Below are 18,473 nucleotides of genomic sequence, written 5' to 3'. Positions count from 1 at the left end.
TCAAACTGAGATACACTGGTGGCTGGTCATCGGCAACAGATCTCCACAGGTGTTTGAGGTATTTTTCAAGTTTTCAATTTAAGATTGTGTAACTTGTAGAGCACGTACCATTATGTGTGTTATATTAAATGAAAGGTAGTATTATCAGCATGCGTGTTAAAGTTTAATACAATTTGTATGTGCTCTAGATCAAAAGATATAACAAGTTAAGAAAAAAAAAAACATATTTTTACAGTTATCTCAGGATTTTGAATATGAAATTAATTGAAGTTTGGCAAATTTATAGTTTATTTAATTACCTATATAAATTTTTTTCATCTATCTATTCAAACCAAAAAGTTATAAACAATTTATTTTTTTTATTTCGCTTTTTCGTTTCATCTTACTTCAAATCACTACGATACTAAAGAAGTTTTCACTTCAAAAATGGTTTGTTATGCAAGAAATTTTATGGCATAGTTTGTTTGGAAGTCAGCTGTCAAGGAGATGTTTTCATGATTTTCTTATAATAACTGTAGAGATTCAAGGTCCCTGTGAATATCTTCGGTAATATACCTCGGCGCATTTAAAAATGAGTTTTTGAGATGCTGCAAAAAAGGACCATCGATATGCACTTTTGTCAATAGAAATATTACTCAAAATGGTGTTTCACATATTATATTAAACCAGAAAGTAATTTGTCATTATATTTTTACCCAGTGTAATCTATTACTAAAGTTGACACTTCGCCATTGGAAGACCTTTCGCGCCAATTCCAGTTACTTTGTATGTAGTACCAGCTGGACTTGGTTTATCAAATAGCGCGGATGTAGTCACAAACAATATATCCAAATTAGGTCCTCCAAAAGCTACAGACGTGACTGATTCACATGGTATTTTAATATTCAGCAAAACTTTACCATTTCTAAAAACCATAAAATCATATTAATAACTTCAATTATTTAAAAGTTTGTGACCTTACTTTGGGTGAATTTTCAAAACGGATGATCCTCCAAATATAGCAACATAAAGAAATCCCTCAGAATCTATAGTCATTCCATCAGGTGCAATCATTTTATCTTGAAGGTCTAGATTGAAAACAGTCATAGGATTTTCTGTAATTAAATAGATCATTGTTTTATGTAACATGTATACAAATTATTTGGTTTACGTACTGAAGCTGCCAGTGTTTAAATCATAGTCATATTCTCGTACTTTGTAGTCATACGAATCGATATAATAAGATTTATTAATTTTCTCATTCCATGCAAGTCCATTTGAAATGCCAATGTTATCAAACAATAGCTTGTAATTGCCATTCTCCTCCATTTTATAAAAATTTCCAGTACGTTTTTGTACAATAATATCTGAATACATGGTTCCAGTAAAAAGGCGTCCTCGTGGATCACATTTCCCATCGTTGATTCGATTGTTAATGAAATTGGAATCTCCTTGTTCAACAGTGAAAACATCTTTTTCTACTTTGCAAGTTTTTGAAATACCATCCCAATTTATGATGCCAACACGACGTCCAATACCAACTATGAATTTGTTGATAGCTCCTTCAATTGGTATAATAAAAGATGCGTATTTTTCATTTTCTACAAAAAAGTAAACCATAAAAAAAGTAAATTCAAAGAATATCTTTTTGAAATGAAGTTTTCATAAAATTTAAACAAACATTATTATAAATTATAACAAACGTTGTATGTTAGACATACAATTACATATTATAATTTTTTTTACAATTACATTTGAACTGTAAAGTTAAATCATAATTATAAAATAAAAATATAATGTAATTGTAATTAGAAACATTGGAATGTTAATTTCAAAATATTTTCTATATAATATTAAAAAATCAAAATTAACAATTAAAATAACAATATTAGTTGTTAAGTTGCTTGATTTTACAATTATTGAAAATTGATTACCTATTTCAAAATTTACTAAAATAAGGACACTAAAGATTTTTATATCATATGCATATTTTCTTATTATTTACCAATCTGACATCTGTATATCCAGTTCTGTGCATAGTCATAGCGTAGCACTTGAGCGTGCTCGATGTCGACAAAGTACAAACTTTGTTTTTCAATGTCCCAATGTGGTCCCTCGCCTAACAAAGCGTAAGAATTTGGTAACGGTTCTACTTGGTAAGCCATTTGAAAGCAAATTCATTAAAATAAGATTCAGAGACACATATGATGACTATGCCAATGAATGAAAACTAAAAGGAGAATAGTGAGGTGACTGAAATGTTAAATAGCAATGAAGTGATGTCGATCAATCATTTACCACTTCTCAGTTTTGTCTCAATCGCATCAGTTTTTTTTATATTTGTTTGAAATATCCAAAAGAAATGGAGAAATGCCCAAATATATGGATTTAGTTAGCAATGAAAATTCACTCAAACTAAACAGCAAAAGATTCCACTGAGACTATAAACTAGAATTGCCAGAGTAGTATAACGATCAAATGTTAATTTTCTATTAAAAAAGGTAAAATGGGTTTGAGTCGCACATATTTGCTTTCATTGTAAAAGATGCTTTATTTGATTTTTTTTTTTAATTTATAAAGGAATTATTTAAAAAAATTAAAAAAAAATTATTTTTAATTTGCAAAAACATCTGAATTGTTTAAGCCTTCAAGCGAAGTAAGTTGTGCCTTGTTTAGCAAAAAATTTTTAGAGAACAAATTTTAAATCCTTGGAGCCGTTTTAGGTAGGTATGTACATATACATACATGTAAAAAAAAATCTTTTTTTTTATTGCATGCCAAAAAATAAACGCTGTCGCATATGTAGAAAACAACTGTGTTTTCTCAAATTTGAAACAATAAAAATATAGAATTAATTCTTTTGGTTATAAAGTATGCATCCAGAAATTATTTTTCTAACGTAAGTAACCTACAGGGTGTCCCATTTTCTCAACTGTAGCAAATATATTTTTACTTGCTCTTAGGACTTGGCCACATCGGAAGGTACATGCGGTAGCGGTACGAGTAATTGTATGAAAAAATGTGCACACCTAAACGTTGTACCCGTACCGCTACCGCATGTACCCTTCGGTATGGTCAAGCCTTAAACCTACGATTCGTGCCAAATGATGGAAAGAAAAAAAAAATACCTTTTTGTTGTGCCGACTGACCCTTGCGTCAGTCTGTGCTTCTATCGTCCATCTGTACAAGTCTTTTTTTTAATGTTTGTTACCTCATAACTTTGGGCTGTGTGAACCTATTTTGATAATTCTTTTTGCATTCGAAAGCTGGTGCCTGCATTGTGGGCTCGTCTTGTCCAGTTTTGATATAAGCATTTATGAAAAAACCTCAAATCCAAGTTTCAATCCATAGAAGTCGGTTTTGTTTTTTTTTTTATATAAAGGATTATTCGGTACAGGTGATTTTTATGAAATTCTAAAATATGTTTTTTATGTCTCCTTCAAATGCCGGATCTATATCATTTTCGATACCAGCTATACATTATTTTCGACGTACCTATTGCTTTTACGAAAACGACTTTAAGAATTTTGATAAAAGAATTCAAGTGTAACTCTTTATGTAGATAAAATCTTTTCTTTTGATGAAAACGATTTTTTTCGAAGATTATGATTTACGGTATCTCCGATACAATGCTGAGCCAGTAAAAAATAACCGTCAATGCCATGAAAACATCAGTGACATTGACGGCTACTTTAAACTGGGTAAGCATTCTGTAAACATTCTGATAAAACTGACTCAAACTGTATAACACAATTTAGGTACCTATACGTAATTCGCTTGGTTTTTAAAATATTAACGAAAAACCAAAAAAATGAAACCATCGCCTCCCAAAGTATAATTATACATTCAGAGAACACTCAGCTAAACCGAATTGATTTAATTATTTGTTGGTATAAAGATAAACATTTTTGTGTCAAATTTCTATTTAAATTTAGAGGTCACTGTGGCGTATGCGTAACATTTTTTTTTTAAATATGTTTTTTCTGGTTTATAAAATGCATTCTATTGTTTAACAAAAAATAACTAATGGTCTTTTTGTATTACTATCTAACATTTTAACATTTAATTTACTTAACAAACCTTCGCAACCACATACCTTTACCAAATCGACTGATTTAGAAATCGAAAGAAAATCAAGAGAATTTTGAATGCATCAGCTACTTTCTTCAAATTTTCGTTTTTATTTATTGCATTTTATTCATTAAAATTATGCCAAATTATAAAAATAATCGATATTTTACAATGCAAGTTTACACTTTGCCATTGCAAGACCTTTAGCACCAATTCCAGTAACTTTGTAAGTGGTTCCAGCAGGACTGGGCTTATTTAAAAGTCCAGACGTTGTTACATACAATATATCCAGATTAGGCCCTCCAAAAGCTGCAGACGTAACTAACTCACATGGTATTTTAATATCAAGCACAACCTTCCCATCTCTTAAAACCACGAAACAGAAAGTTATATTAATATCTTCAATTTATAAACAAAAAAAGCTGTATCTTACTTTGGGTCAATTTTCAAAACAGATGATCCTCCAAATAGTGCAACATATAGAAATCCCTCAGAATCACTAGTCATTCCATCAGGTAGAATTTTCTTACCTTCTTTTTGTAGACTGTCTAGGTTGAAAACTTCCCTAGGATTTTCTGGAAAAAAAAATCATTTCTTAAAAAATATTTAAAAAAAAGTGTTTGTTTTAACTTACTAAAGCATCCAGTGTTAAAATCATAGTCATATTCTCGTACTTTGTAGTCCAATGAATCAATATAATAAAATTTATTATTTTTTTCATTCCATGCAAGTCCATTTGAAATGCCAATTTTTTCAAGCAATAGCTTGTACTTGCAATCCTCGTCCATTTTATAAAAATTTCCAGTACGTTTATCGAAATGACTAATATCTGTATGCATGGTTCCAGCAAAAAGACGTCCTCGTGGATCACATTTCCCATCGTTAAAACGATTGTAAATGCAGTTGGAATCACCTTGTTCAACGGTGATAATATCTTTTTCTAATTTGCAAGTTTCTGAAATTCCATCCCAAGTAATGATGGAAATACGACGTCCAATACCAACTACGAATTTGTTAATAGCTCCTTCAATTGGTATAATAAAAGAAGCTAGTTTCTCGTTTTCTAAAAAGAAAATTAACATAGGAACATTATAAAACGAATACCGCTATAGAATTGAATATTAAGAGGAAATATATTTTTGCAAGTCCTTAAAGATTGAGTTATCTAATAGTAAAAATCCAAATTTTCATTTACACTCAACTACGAAATTATAAATCTTATCAAAATTAACAAATTAGGTCCGTTACATGTTATTCAACATATTTTTTGTTTCTTACCAATCTGGCATCGGTAGGTCTTATTTTGTGCATAGTCATAGCGCAAGACTTGAGCATTTTCGATATCAACGAAGTACAAACTTTGTTTTTCTATGTCCCAGTGTGGTCCCTCGCCTAACAGACCTTGAGAATTTGGCAATGGTTCAACTTTGTATTCCATCTGTAAGTAAATTTAATAATTAATTCAGATGTTTTAATTTTGTACCTATTCAATTAAGAACTTCCACAACTAGCACCAAAGGCAAATAAAACCCCTGAAAATTCGCAAAGATAAATCAACTGCATCCAACAGTTGACTGCTGTTGTTGTATGTTGCATTTACCTTAAATAATTTTGTCTTAGAGCAGAAATAAAATACTAAGTAGTACGTAGAACGCTTTTGTGGCTCTAAGAACTTTTATATTCAACTAGTATTTTGAATGTAAGATTTTGGTTGTACCTACATGTTCCTACATCGTTTCAAAAAACAAAAATGCTAAGACAAATCAATAAATTTTGATAAAATTCTAGTGAGTCGTTATCGAAATTTAAGCGAAAAAAATATTTCGACGATTAAACTGCAAAACCTCGTAAGTCATTTTTGACTCTTTCTTTAGAAATCGAAAAAACCTCTTAAGCAATTTAAAAAAAAAAAACTAAAGAACTAAAAAAATAGTTGACAATTTTTTTATTTCCTTCATTTTTTAAGTTGTTTTAAGAGGTTTTTTTCGATTTCTAAACAAGGAGTCAAAAACGACTTACGAGGTTTTGCAGTTTAACCGTCGATTTGTCAATCAACTTCTTTGATTAAACGTGTGCAAAGTTTATTAGAAAGAGTTTTCTAAAAAATTATAATAAATCTTAAACTTTGAGATTCTTATAAAAAAAAACACCTGACAAAACAACTTGAAGAAAATCCGTCCATTCGTTTAGGCAGTCGCAATGTATATAGAGTTAGACAGACAGACGCACAAACCAACGGACGCCATATTGAAAACCACTCTGTTTTATTTCTCCATTATCGTAATTTTGGTGTTGATTAAAACATAGCTTTGTTTTTTTTTTCACAAAACCAATAATTACCCTTTAGAGCAAGTAAAATGAATAATATTCCAATTACTTGAAAAACGACTTCCAATAATTACCAAAAAAAATGTATATGTTATGTAAATGGGATAGCAATTGCATTAAATCTCTATTTTCCTTGATGTTGAAGCTGTAGGATATAATTTAATATAATTGATATTCAGAAAGCAATTAGGTATTATATATACGGTGACCATATTTCTGAAAACCGAACCCGGGACGGATAAAAAATGGTTTTTTAATAATGTCTGTTAATAACTTCTAAAAAAATATTTTTTTAATCAAAATCGGGAGAGCTGTTTTTAACATTTTTATTTAAAAAATGGTTTTGAAATTGTACCTTAAGACAACTTTTAACATGTCCTTAAAAGTTTTGAAACTTATGGGTTCTTTACTCTTCCATTATGTTGTTCTTTATTCGAAAACATTTTTCCTGGTGTGACAACCTGACAAACAGAAGCTGGAACTAAATAATTGACGAACATTTAAAAAAAACTAAAGCCTAGTCTAGAGGCAAAACGAAAATTTTCATACAAAACCAGCACAACGAAATCGTGAACGAAAATTTTGCTTTTCGTTGCACAGTACGCAGCTTAGGCAACGAAATTCTTACCTGTGCTAGAATATATGGAGAGTTTTTAATAGTTTTTTTTTTTTACTTTGGAGACTTAGAAATTTTTTTCGTTTTGCTTCAGCAGCGTACTAGAAAAATTTTAATTTCCAACCACTGTTTTCTTGTTTTCCGTACAAAGTTTTTAAAATATTGAATACAAAAATCAGAGAATGTGCAAATACGGGACAATCACGGGACAAATTACAAAATACGGGACACTTATACGTCCCGGTTTTCTTAAATAAAAACCCGGGACAAGCTGTAGAAATACGGGACAGTCCCGGGTAAACCGGGACGGATGGTCACCGTAATTATATAGGTACATAGTACATAATCGCTTGCAACTCATTCAAATCTTATTTGTTATTATTATATTAGCTATAAACAATATCACTATTCTAAATCTTTACACTTGTTAAAACTTTGCAGTAAATAATTTAAAAAAAAAGTAAATAAATAAAAAAAATCAATTTGGATTTGGTTCTGATGGTTAATTTTAACAAATTTCTTAAATAATTTTCTTACATTTCTCTTATCTTCTATAAAAAAGCCGGACGTAGATTTACACTTCGGAAAATCGAACTTATTGAAGATCTAAACACTCGAACGGTTGCACGAACGACTGTGGAATGCCAAACAAGTTTATTCATTTTTAATATTAAGTTTCATACCGGTGCTTCATGTGATAACAAATGAATAATGATTTATATGTATATAGTTAAATGTACCTATCTATCTCAAACTGGGATCAAAAGAGATCAGATGCAGGTTGGTAGCTAAAAGGGGGTACCTTACCTACCTACCTATACAAATGTTCAGATCCACCAGCGCGGAGGAGGTGTATTTCTTTAGCATAGGTACCTATAAGAAAAAAATTATAATAAAAGTATATTGTTTTCCCAATTTTATTGTAGAGGTTTTTCTTGGCAAATGAAATATTTACGAAATGTTTTCATATAAACAATAAAAGGTATTCTAAGAAAAAAAAAATCTATCTGCACAAAATTGGATTACAGTTAAAGTTGCTTAAAATTTTAAAAAATGTTATAACAAAATTTGGTAAATGTAAATAAATAAAAAGGCATTAGTTTTTGAAAGAAAAAAAAACAGCATTTCAAATAAATTTGAGCTTTAAAAAAATATGCAATTTATTTTTTTTTTTTATTAAGATGCATTTTACGAAAAAAATTCAAAATCGTAAAATCCGTTTAAAAAAGAATCTATTTATTAAAAAAAAGTTTATGACCAGTGAAAACTAAAATTTCAAAAAATTTGATTTTGCAAAAAAAAATCAAAACTTTAATTTTTTCTAAGCATTAAAGTTTAGCATTAATTTTTCCAAATTATCGTTATATGTCTTCTTTGATTGTTCTAATGTTAGGTGTGTTTTTTATTACCACCGGGCTTAACTGGTTAAAAAAAACGCCTCGGGGCTTAGCGAGAAAAATTGGCAGCACTGCATACTAAATGTTCCGAAATCAACTGACACAAAAAAATATAAAGTTGTCATATTTTTCGCTTTTGGGGTTTCTTGTGTGTTTTTGAAAAAAAAAGTTTAACTGACTATTAAATAAATATTTTAAATAATAATTGTCATTCCAAACATCAGTTTTGATGTTTTTAAACAAGTTCTAAACAATTTACGAACAAGTTAATTTGGTAGCACAGATTTAAATCTGTTGAAAAAGTTAAGCCCAGAGAATTCTCCGGGCTAAACAACTAAGCCCAAGGGGCTAAAGTGTTGTTGCATTTAACATATAAATTGCTTAGCCCCGACTGCGTTTTTTTTTGTCCAGTTAAGACCGGTGGTAATAAAAAACACACCTGTTATGTCAAGTTTTTTTTGTAAATGAATACTTAAATACCGTTGATCGGATCGTGAATTTATTGATTTTGATAATCAAAATAAACAATTTTTGTCGATATGTATTTGATAGTCGACAATTTAGGACCAGTTGTACAAATATTTAATGCGTGGTTCAGCTACTTTTATCTTCTGAATTCGGTAAAATTGATTTTTAGCACTGGTTCTAGGTCCATATATGTAGGTTGAAATAGCTAAATCCATCCTTGAACAAAAGTTGATCCACTGCTAATCCGCCAAAATCGGCGAGTTAAATTCTTGATCCGATACTGAACCACGTTTGTACAACTGGCCCTTATAGAGCAAAATTGGGTGTAGAATCGGCTGAATTCATATATGATAAAATAGCATGCTATACGATCTCTTCTTGAGTCGAGTTCTGTAGGTTGCAAGACCATTACATTCAAAGAATTAAAAAAAAAAAATATTTCATTCAACACTTGGAATATTTTATATAAGCCTGGTACGCTGTTCGCGCTAAATTTTAGCTCCCATACAAATTATCGAAAATTTTTAGCCGAGATAAAATGGATCCCATACAAGTTATCGATAACTTGTATGGGAATTTTATCTCAGCTAAATTTTAGCGCGAGCAGCGTACCAGGCTTAAATTTTAGCCGAGATAAAATTCCCATACAAGTTATCGATAATTTGTATGGGATCCATTTTAGCTCAGATAAAATTTTTCGATAATTTGTATGGGAGCTAAAATTTAGCGCGAGCAGCGTACCAGGCTATAGGATATCTTTTGTTATTAAAGTCTGGTACGCTAAATTTTAGCCGAGATAAAATTCCCATACAAGTTATCGATAATATGTATGGGATCCATTTTATCTCGGCTAAAATTTTTCGATAATTTGTATGGGAGCTAAAATTTAGCGCGAGTTGCGTACCAGGCTTAAGCCTGGTACGCTGCTCGCGCTAAATTTTAGCCGAGATAAAATTCCCATACAAGTTATCGATAACTTGTATGGGACCCATTTTATCTCGGCTAAAAATTTTCGATAATTTGTATGGGAGCTAAAATTTAGCGCGAGCAGCGTACCAGGCTTTAAGCCTGGTACGCTGCTCGCGCTAAATTTTAGCCGAGATAAAATTCCCATACAAGTTATCGATAACTTGTATGGGATCCATTTTATCTCGGCTAAAAATTTTCGATAATTTGTATGGGAGCTAAAATTTAGCGCGAGCAGCGTACCAGGCCTTAAAGAAAAATATCCAAATAAGTAAATTTGGTAGTTTTCAGAACCAGATCGCTGAACAGGCCTGTTGTTGAATTCAGAACTTTAGCCTCCCCGTTCCTGTTCTATCAACTATCTGAACTAACCTACTTCTGTCAAAATTAAAATTCGGCTGACATTTCTCTTTGGAAATCTGCAAAATCAAAAACCTCGCTGCTAGGGCTAGATGTACAAAAGAATCTAGTGTTTACTATGGAAAAACCGAGTTTACCAGAATCCAAAGAAAGTAATAAATCTTCCTCACAAACAAAATCAACCACAGCAACCAACGAAGACAATCTCAGTTGTTTAAAATGCAAAACTACATTCGAATTCACATTGGACAAAGGCAAAGACGACTACTTAGCTCACTTGTTTCGTGTCCACAGGCTGGTTATAGCTGATGTTGACGACATAGCTGACCTTCGTGAATATTTAAAATATTGGATTGATAAATTTAAAGGTTGTTAGCTTATTATTTAAAATTGTCATGATATCATAGTAATATCTTTTAGATCACTCATTGGAAGAATATTGCACTACAATGCTATTGGATCAATTGCCCGATGGGACAATATCGAAAAACGAAAAATACTACCTTCTGAGTGATATTCTACCCCAAGATTTCGAACTACGCAAAAGACTACATCAACTACGACTTGAAAAAGCCCTCGCTAAGCATCAATTCGAAAGAACTGATCGAGAATTCTCAAAGGAATGTCTATACTGCCGTGATGTCATTCACGGATTGCGTTCTGAATTCCTAGAACATCTCTTCACCAAACACTTTCTTCAATTAGGTAAGCCAGAAAATCTTGTCTATGTTGATGAACTTCTCGAAAAAGTACAATCCAGTCTGGAGAACTTAATATGTTTGTATTGCGAAAAAGTTTTTAAAGATCGAGTCACACTCAAAGAACATATGAGAAAAAAAGGGCACAAACGTATCAATCCAAATAATCACGGATATGATCGATTTTTCCTCGTCAACTATCGCAACGAAAAACCCAAACATACCAAGAGTCTTGAACAAACTCGACGCAATGCCACTCGACAGCAACAACGGGAAAAGAAAGAACCCAAAGAACACACTAATTTAGATAACTCGATTCTTAGTAGTGAGGATTCAGACTCGGATTGGTTCGAATGGGATAGTGATAAGCTTCCCATTGCTTGTCTATTCTGTTCCAAAACTGATCCAGATATGGTTTCGCTAAGAAAGCATATGCAGCAGGAGCATGAATTAGATTTCGAAGAGGAGACTCGAAGCTTGAATTTCTATCAGAAAGTGAAAGCCGTCAATTATGTCCGCAGACAGGTTCAAATTCTTCGCTGTGTAACATGCAATTGCAGGTGCGAAACAACTGCAAAACTGTTGGAACACATGTCAACTGAGAAACATTACAGTTTGGGAACTCGTTCGCAATGGGATAAGCCAGAGTTCTTTTTCCCCACATTCGAGGATGATGGTCTACTTTGTGTTTTGGATGATGGTAATGATAATGATGATGACGAATCTGTGGTACGCATTATTTCTGAGGATTCTCTTGTTAAGATCAACAAAGACGCGGAACAATTATCTTTAGAAAATTTTAACCTTCCATAGGTTAAAATAAAAATGCTTTTGCTTTATTAATCGTTGATCTTTTTTTAAATTGTTGTGCTGGAATATTTTGGGTGGTCAACGCTTTTAGCTCATCCAGCAATTTCTATCCTTAGCCAGCTGCTTCCAATTATGCACGCCAAGTTGATTGAGATCCCTTTCCGCCTTAGGCTTGGACCCTTATTGCGAGTATTATTCAACTTTCGATGCGATAAAAGTCGATAAATATATGTTTTGGTATTGTATATTTCTTTTGACAAAAATATTTACTATGGTGAACTATGAACTTGATTTGAGTCGATAGCAAAATTAAATCACTTATTTTCAAAACATAGTAAGTCCATGATTTTAAATTTTTCAGAAGAAAAAAACGTTCTATTTTCTTTTGTTGAGTGTAGCAAAATGTACAAAAAATATATATTGTTGAACTTTTTTCTACTTATAGAATACCGTTTGGTATTTACTTTTTGGACCGATAATAGTTCAAAAAATTTTTTTTTTTGACGGGAGGAAATCTTCAAAAGACACTTGGCAGTATTCGACACCAAGTAGTGTGGGACTCTTAACCACTAAAACCACCTCTTTATCAGGACCAATCTTGAGAGATCGACATCAGATTTTTCTTTCTTAATTTTGTAAAATCACTTTGGGGGAAGTTTAAACTTTTAATACTTTCCCATGTTTTTTTAGACCATAAGCTCATGAGGCTCGGTTCTTCTTAATCTCCGAACATGGTTTCTTGTATACAAGACGGACACCATTTCAGAATTTAGTTCAAAAGATAAAAAATAAAAACGCTTTTAGTTTTAAAATGTATATACATTTTTTTAAACCCTCAGTCTATCAAACAATTGTATTTGAGATTAGAATATAATGTTTAAGTACCTGCTTATTTTAATTACTGAAAGATGCTTTAAACTTTAGATTTTCAGCCAGTAGTTAGCTTCTTTATAATGTAGTCAGTTACTCATAAAAAAATTTCTGTTTATTTTCAAAAGATGATAAGTCCGGGACTTTTATCATGTTTTGATAGTAAAAAATTATTTCGCGTAGCTGTAAAATCGAATACAGACTGAGTAGATACTTCATATTTTGAAGGCAGGCGTGGTTATCCCTAAAGAACATATTTAGTTAAAAAAAAAAGAATTTTGAAAAAATGGACTTATCATTTTTTGAAAATAAACGATTCAATTGTAAACTAAAAAGATGGAACGATAAAACCAAAAATTCCGTTCACAACAGAATTTAACAACACCAAAATTAATTTTCGATGAACGACTATCGACAAAAGTCGTCTATCGATGGACAAACGACACTCGCAACAAGGGCCTTGGTCTTCCTCTACATAGAGGTATTTCAACAATCTAAGCGGCCAAAATTATTTTTTATTTTTTTTTTATTTTATAACACGCAAATTACTTAAATCAGTTGTTTTTGTTACAAAAAAAATTTTTAGGAAAAAAAAATTATTTGATAACGGGAGAAAAAAATCAGATTATAATATTTTTAATACTAATTATGCAAATATATTAAAATTTTCTATGTGCTGAAAATTCGCGCGACTGCGGTATTCTGCGGCTGAATTGTTAACAACTTGTTAGGTAAATTTCAAGTTTTCATACAAATAACAATAATTGCGGGATCTAGCAGGATACACAAAGAAATTTCTTTTCATACATAAAATTTAAAAAAAAATTATCTTTATGTGTGGATATTTGTTAACTTTGATATTTTGACTTTTGGCCGCGTAGATCATGCAAATACCTCTATGGCGCGCCGTCCGTCTGGGTTGGACTCTAAAACTTTCCGGGCCTTTACAAACCGTACAGTTCATTTATGCTTATGGTGATTGATGATTGAGAAGTCGAAAAAGTGGGTCTCCCAATTCCGTCCGTCGGTCTGTGCGTCCATCAATACACATTTCCACAGCCTAAACGGGTGGACGGATTTTCTTTAAATGATTTTTATAGAATTGTGGAAGTTCGTTGTTTTTTTTTGTATCTCGCTTAGAAAGTGTACCTCTCATACAAATTGTTCAAGTTATGGCAAATTACTCTAAAACGGCTCTAACGATTTTGTTTAAACTTTGCAGACGTAAAAAGCAATTGCAGTAAAATTGCATTTTTAGTTTTTCTCAAAAAAGTCAGATAAAAAAAAAATTAATTTAACAAAATTTAATGTCGGCTTTCCCCCAACATCAATATTTATTTTAAATGTATATATAGCCAGCTCTTAAAATTTATAAATAAACTAACACAGCCGTGCATTTTATTATATTTGTCTTATTCTCCAATCACCATTAACGCAGACGGAACCAAAAATCGCTCGAAGAATTTTTTTCTCGAAACAATCCAGAGTTTTAATCTGCCTTCGTCAAAATCCATGCCTCTGCCCCATGTAGCAGGACTAGGATGAAAAGAGTCTAGTAGGGAAACTAGGGTGGGTAAAAAAAATCGAATATTTTTTTTTATTTTATACTCCCAAAAATCGATTGCTAGACACCTCTAGAATATACTCACTAATTATTAGCTCTTTATATTAATGGGAAGGTGCTCCGCTTCGCAATTTTGCATTTTTACATCAATCTTCTACTAAAAGAACATAATTTTTTTTATAAATCTACTTTTTAGCAAATTTCTTTTCATATTCTTGTAGGAGATTGAACGCCCTATTAAAAGATATTTGAGGTCCAACAATTGAGAAAATCTTAAAAAAAATCGTTTTTTGTTCCTAATTTTGTAACAAATTGAAAAATTATAATAAACAATCGGGCAAGACATAGGCCCGTATGCATAAAAAATAGTAAATACTATCACTAGGAAATTAATTAGTATAAACTAGGTTTGATATGCACAAAATGTGGATAAAAAAGTTCATACTTTACAATTTTTCAAGTAAAAGCATTTACTATTTTTATGCATATAACCCATATTCTTGTAGGAAACAGATTGCTCCACAAAAAAGGTCTCACAACTAACTTTTTTCATTAATCTACATATCTAAACATTTTTTGAAAGATATTCGAAGTCAAAGTTAAAAAAAATTTAAAAACATTTTTTACTTTTCTAAATTTTCTAATTTACTGAAAAGTCAAATTAGCTAGATGTATTCTTGTAGGGGGTTTAAATGTTCTACTAAAAAAGTCCTTGGCAATAAATTGATTGCTTTAAACGTTAAGAAGACACTTTAGTATTCGAATGACTGAAAAACAAACAACCAGAATCAAACTATGTACATGGAGACTTTATTTTGAATTTAATAAAAAATGAAAATACAGAACACAAGTCTTAAATCTAAGAGTCAAGCTAAAATAATGTAAATTGAAAAAAAAAACTTAAATTGCAGTTCCTCTTTCCAAATTCTGTTTGATCTCCGAAGTATATTCTCCATAGAAACGATCCAATTTTTTGTTGAACTTGGAATTGCGTTCATTGATAAAGTCAACATCAGCATCGTCATTATATATCCTCCTTCTCGAGTATTTTTTCCTGCGTTCAATTTGTGTTTCCAAATCTTTGACCATATTATTTATAGCATCTGGAGTGTCCTGAGGTCTATTGTGGATAAGTGTATTTGGCTTACAGTAAAATGCTCCCTCACCCAATTCTTGCTTTTGTTTTTCATACTTTTCCATATCTCTGGGTGCCATATTCTTAACCAATCTACTATATTGACGCGCAGTTTGAGCTTCAAATGTCGAAAAACCACCGTCTGGATTCTTTTTTTGTTTTTTCTTTTCGATTTTTGTTGCATCGATAGCGGAAACTTCTAACATTCGCATTCGATCATAATCCTTACCTTCAGCTTCGGCTGCTTCTCGTGCATTTGCGTCGCTAACAATCCAGTCAGCTTGTCGTTTTCTAGATTCCCAATTTTTGGGAAGTTTGTTTCGGGCATCTTCAGCAATGACTTCTTGGTGATTTTCAGATCTAGCTGTCTGACGAAGCTTGTGGAGATTTCTTAAACGTTCCTTACGTTCTTTAAGTTTTTCTGCAGCGGATTTTTCTATTTCAAGGGTTTTATTTTCCATTTTTTATATTGTTATTAACAATTTATTGATGAAATTTATAAATGAAAATGAAGTGTTTTTTTTCTTTGTGAAATTTTATCATAATATTTTTGACATTTCAAGTACAGTAATGGACAAAATTTTTAATAAATGTTGAACGGATTCATTTTGAATGCATTCAGTAAAAAAGAGTTAAGGCTTGGCCACACCGAAGGGTACAATCGGTAGCGGTACGGGTAGTTGTATAAAAAATATTCGACATCTGAACGTTGATTTGTCAGTATGGAATTTTTTTCATACAAGTACCCGTACCGCTACTGCATAGCCTTTAAAGGCTTGGCCACACTGGAGGGTATGCGGTAGCGGTACGGGTAGCGGTGAGGGTACTTGTATGAAAAAAATTCCAAACTGACACATCAACGTTCAGGTGTGGAATTTTTTTTAGTACAAATATCGTTACCGCTATACCGCATACCCTCCGGTGTGGCCAAGCCTTTAAAGGCTTGGCCACACAGGAGGGTATGCGGTAGCGGTACGGGTAGAGGTAACGGTACTTGTATGAAAAAAATTCCAAACTGACATATCAACGTTCAGATGTTGAATTTTTTTCATACAAATATCGTTACCGCTACCCGTACCGCTACCGCATACCCTCCGGTGTGGCCAAGCCTTTAGTGCCTGGCAAACGGTGATTTTTCAATCGGCTAAGCAGCGAGTTTGTTGGCAAGAGGGATGATGAGTGAAGGGGGACGAAGGGAACTGAATTTTCTGAGGGCAGTACACATCCATTGCTAAATTTTTCCTCTTTTTGACGTTTATTCCTAGAAAATGTAAAAGTGGAACGTGATTGGGCACAACAGTGTGTAGCCACCGCGTGTGATTTTTCAATCGATTGAAAAATCACTATGTAGCCAGGCACTTAGGTGTGGTCAAGCCTTTAAAAAAATTTAGAGTTAACATATTTTTCGCTTTTGCGTTTTGCTTGAATTTTTCTTGTATGTTATATAAAGAGATACACAAATGTATGCTAGTTTTCACGTTTTTGTAAACCAATTCTAAACAATTTATGAAAAAGTAAGTTTGGTGGCACAGATTTAAAACTGTTCAAAAAGTTTAGCCCAGAGAAATCTGCGGGCTAAAGCCTAGTACGCAGCTGAAGCGAAAGGAAAAAAGCGAACATGTAAACGAAAAAATGACATCGGGATTATAGCAAAGTAAAAATAATAAAAGTACAAATAAAAAATTCAAGAAAAAGTAACATCAGAAAATAAGTTTTAAAGCAAAAACCAAACAAATTTAATTTCGTTCAAGATTTCGTTAACGAAATTTTGTATGGAAAATTTCGTATTGCTTCAGAGCTGCGTACTATTGGCGATTGGAGCACATACTTAGTGCCGTAGTTTCAACTTTTGAACTAATTTTAACAGGACGGATGTTTACATTTTGTATTTCTAAAAATGGCGACCATGTCAAAAGTCCTAACAAAAAAAAGTAAAATGTCGGATGCTAGCTCCTTCCGTCCTGTTTATTTGAGTTTTTGTTTTGACCACCTGTAGCGCAATTCAACTTTACCAATCGCCAATAGGCTTTACCGGTGAAGCCTTTACAGGCCGCCTCCACAGGAGGTTTCATGTTATGATTCAATCGACGCATTGTCAGCTATGTCAGCTATTACATGAAGCCTCAAGAGGATTGACTCTTTTTTCGAATTTTCTTTTGATAATCATTCTGTGAGGCGCGTACTATTACACGATGCCTCTTGAGTCAAAGACTCAAATTTGACATTTCTCTTTTGATTTAAGTATTGTTGTTGTTGTATTGCACCAAGAACGAAAAAGAAATGAAAGGGAATGTTGAAAAAAGAAAGAATGGAAAAAGAAACGTCAAAAAAGAGTCTCAGAATTTTGGCCCACGACTCTCCGGTCGGATAACTTTTTGTTTTATCTTTTTTCTCTTTTGCACTCATTAGTATTTAAAAGAGGCGCGCCTCTTGAGGCTTCATGTAATAGCTGACTATTACACAAAGTCTCAAGAAGTGTGCCTCTTTTCAAACATAATGAGTGCAAAAGAGAAAAAAGATGAAACAAAAAATTACCCAACCGGAGAGTCGTGGGTCGAAATTCTGAGACTCTTTTTGACATTTCTTTTTTTTCAACATTCCCTTTCATTTTTTTTTTTGCTTCTTGGTGCAATACCCACAACAAATTTTAAATCAAAAGAGAAATGACAAATTTGAGTCAAAAGAAAATTCGAAAAAAGAGTCAAGCCTCTTGATGCTTCGTGTATAGCTGACATTAGGGGTATTCACGATCTGGGTGCAACAGGCCTAGTAAAAATGTAAAATTTTATTTTTTTACAATAGATCGTGAACGCCCCTCTTCTTATCTATAGTAAATATTGAAGCATGAAGGCTTGGCCACACCGAAGGGTACATGCGGTAGCGGTACGGGTACTTGTATGAAAAAAATTCAAAACTGACACATCAACGTTCAGATGTGGAATTTTTTTCATACAACTACCCGTACCGCTACCGTATGTACCCTTCGGTGTGGCCAAGCCTTGAATGATGTTTTTTTTTCCTCCATCGTTGCTTCTTCTTTTTTACATTTTTTATAATTTAATTCTTTGTTTTGTTCGGGTTAATTAATTGTCACTAATTATATAACATCAAAAGAAACTAAATTACGGGACATGAGTAGGGACAACCATTATAAACAGAATAAAAAAGACAAACTGTTTATCATGGGCGACGCGAAGGTGAGCTGCCATCT

General features: G+C 32.3%; 4 protein-coding genes across 4 annotated transcripts; 1 reads left to right on the top strand and 3 right to left on the bottom strand.

The window, feature by feature from the left end:
* Window positions 1–373: 373 nt before the first annotated feature.
* On the bottom strand, window positions 374–2,457 carry LOC129911043 (regucalcin-like). Its single transcript, XM_055988675.1, has 4 exons — window positions 1,985–2,457; window positions 1,155–1,580; window positions 962–1,094; window positions 374–904 (listed from the first exon to the last, which is right to left on the bottom strand). The coding sequence occupies exons 1-4, from the start codon at window positions 2,142–2,144 to the stop codon at window positions 712–714; spliced, it is 912 nt and encodes a 303-aa protein (XP_055844650.1). The 5' UTR covers window positions 2,145–2,457; the 3' UTR covers window positions 374–711.
* A 1,680-nt stretch (window positions 2,458–4,137) lies between these two features.
* On the bottom strand, window positions 4,138–7,666 carry LOC129911041 (regucalcin-like). Its single transcript, XM_055988674.1, has 5 exons — window positions 7,532–7,666; window positions 5,329–5,488; window positions 4,685–5,113; window positions 4,484–4,625; window positions 4,138–4,415 (listed from the first exon to the last, which is right to left on the bottom strand). Exons 2-5 carry the CDS (start codon window positions 5,486–5,488, stop codon window positions 4,217–4,219), a joined length of 930 nt encoding a protein of 309 aa, XP_055844649.1. The 5' UTR covers window positions 7,532–7,666; the 3' UTR covers window positions 4,138–4,216.
* Window positions 7,667–10,187: 2,521 nt separating this feature from the next.
* On the top strand, window positions 10,188–11,726 carry LOC129910654 (zinc finger protein 277). The gene is made up of 2 exons (XM_055988113.1): window positions 10,188–10,553; window positions 10,606–11,726. The coding sequence occupies exons 1-2, from the start codon at window positions 10,304–10,306 to the stop codon at window positions 11,694–11,696; spliced, it is 1,341 nt and encodes a 446-aa protein (XP_055844088.1). The 5' UTR covers window positions 10,188–10,303; the 3' UTR covers window positions 11,697–11,726.
* A 3,189-nt stretch (window positions 11,727–14,915) lies between these two features.
* Window positions 14,916–15,795, bottom strand: LOC129910655 (pre-mRNA-splicing factor Syf2). The gene has a single exon (XM_055988114.1). The coding sequence runs from the start codon at window positions 15,721–15,723 to the stop codon at window positions 15,028–15,030; it is 696 nt and encodes a 231-aa protein (XP_055844089.1). The 5' UTR covers window positions 15,724–15,795; the 3' UTR covers window positions 14,916–15,027.
* Window positions 15,796–18,473: the final 2,678 nt, after the last annotated feature.

This window comes from Episyrphus balteatus, chromosome 2, assembly GCF_945859705.1.
Source record: "Episyrphus balteatus chromosome 2, idEpiBalt1.1, whole genome shotgun sequence".
Taxonomy (NCBI): Eukaryota; Metazoa; Arthropoda; class Insecta; order Diptera; family Syrphidae; genus Episyrphus; species Episyrphus balteatus.
The sequence above is the reverse complement of the archived record's forward strand: the minus strand, read 5'-3'. Positions and strand labels throughout refer to the sequence as shown.

Coding starts and splice junctions, on each gene's coding strand:
- LOC129910655 (XM_055988114.1), bottom strand. CDS start 15,723: ATGGAAAATAAAACCCTTGAAATAGAAAAATCCGCTGCAGAAAAACTT.
- LOC129910654 (XM_055988113.1), top strand. CDS start 10,304: ATGGAAAAACCGAGTTTACCAGAATCCAAAGAAAGTAATAAATCTTCC. Junction 10,554..10,605: donor TTGGATTGATAAATTTAAAG/GTTGTTAGCTTA, acceptor AATATCTTTTAG/ATCACTCATTGGAAGAATAT.
- LOC129911043 (XM_055988675.1), bottom strand. CDS start 2,144: ATGGCTTACCAAGTAGAACCGTTACCAAATTCTTACGCTTTGTTAGGC. Junction 1,581..1,984: donor GATATACAGATGTCAGATTG/GTAAATAATAAG, acceptor ACTTTTTTGTAG/AAAATGAAAAATACGCATCT. Junction 1,095..1,154: donor TTTAAACACTGGCAGCTTCA/GTACGTAAACCA, acceptor ATTTAATTACAG/AAAATCCTATGACTGTTTTC.
- LOC129911041 (XM_055988674.1), bottom strand. CDS start 5,488: ATGGAATACAAAGTTGAACCATTGCCAAATTCTCAAGGTCTGTTAGGC. Junction 4,626..4,684: donor TTTTAACACTGGATGCTTTA/GTAAGTTAAAAC, acceptor TTTTTTTTCCAG/AAAATCCTAGGGAAGTTTTC. Junction 4,416..4,483: donor GTTTTGAAAATTGACCCAAA/GTAAGATACAGC, acceptor CGTGGTTTTAAG/AGATGGGAAGGTTGTGCTTG.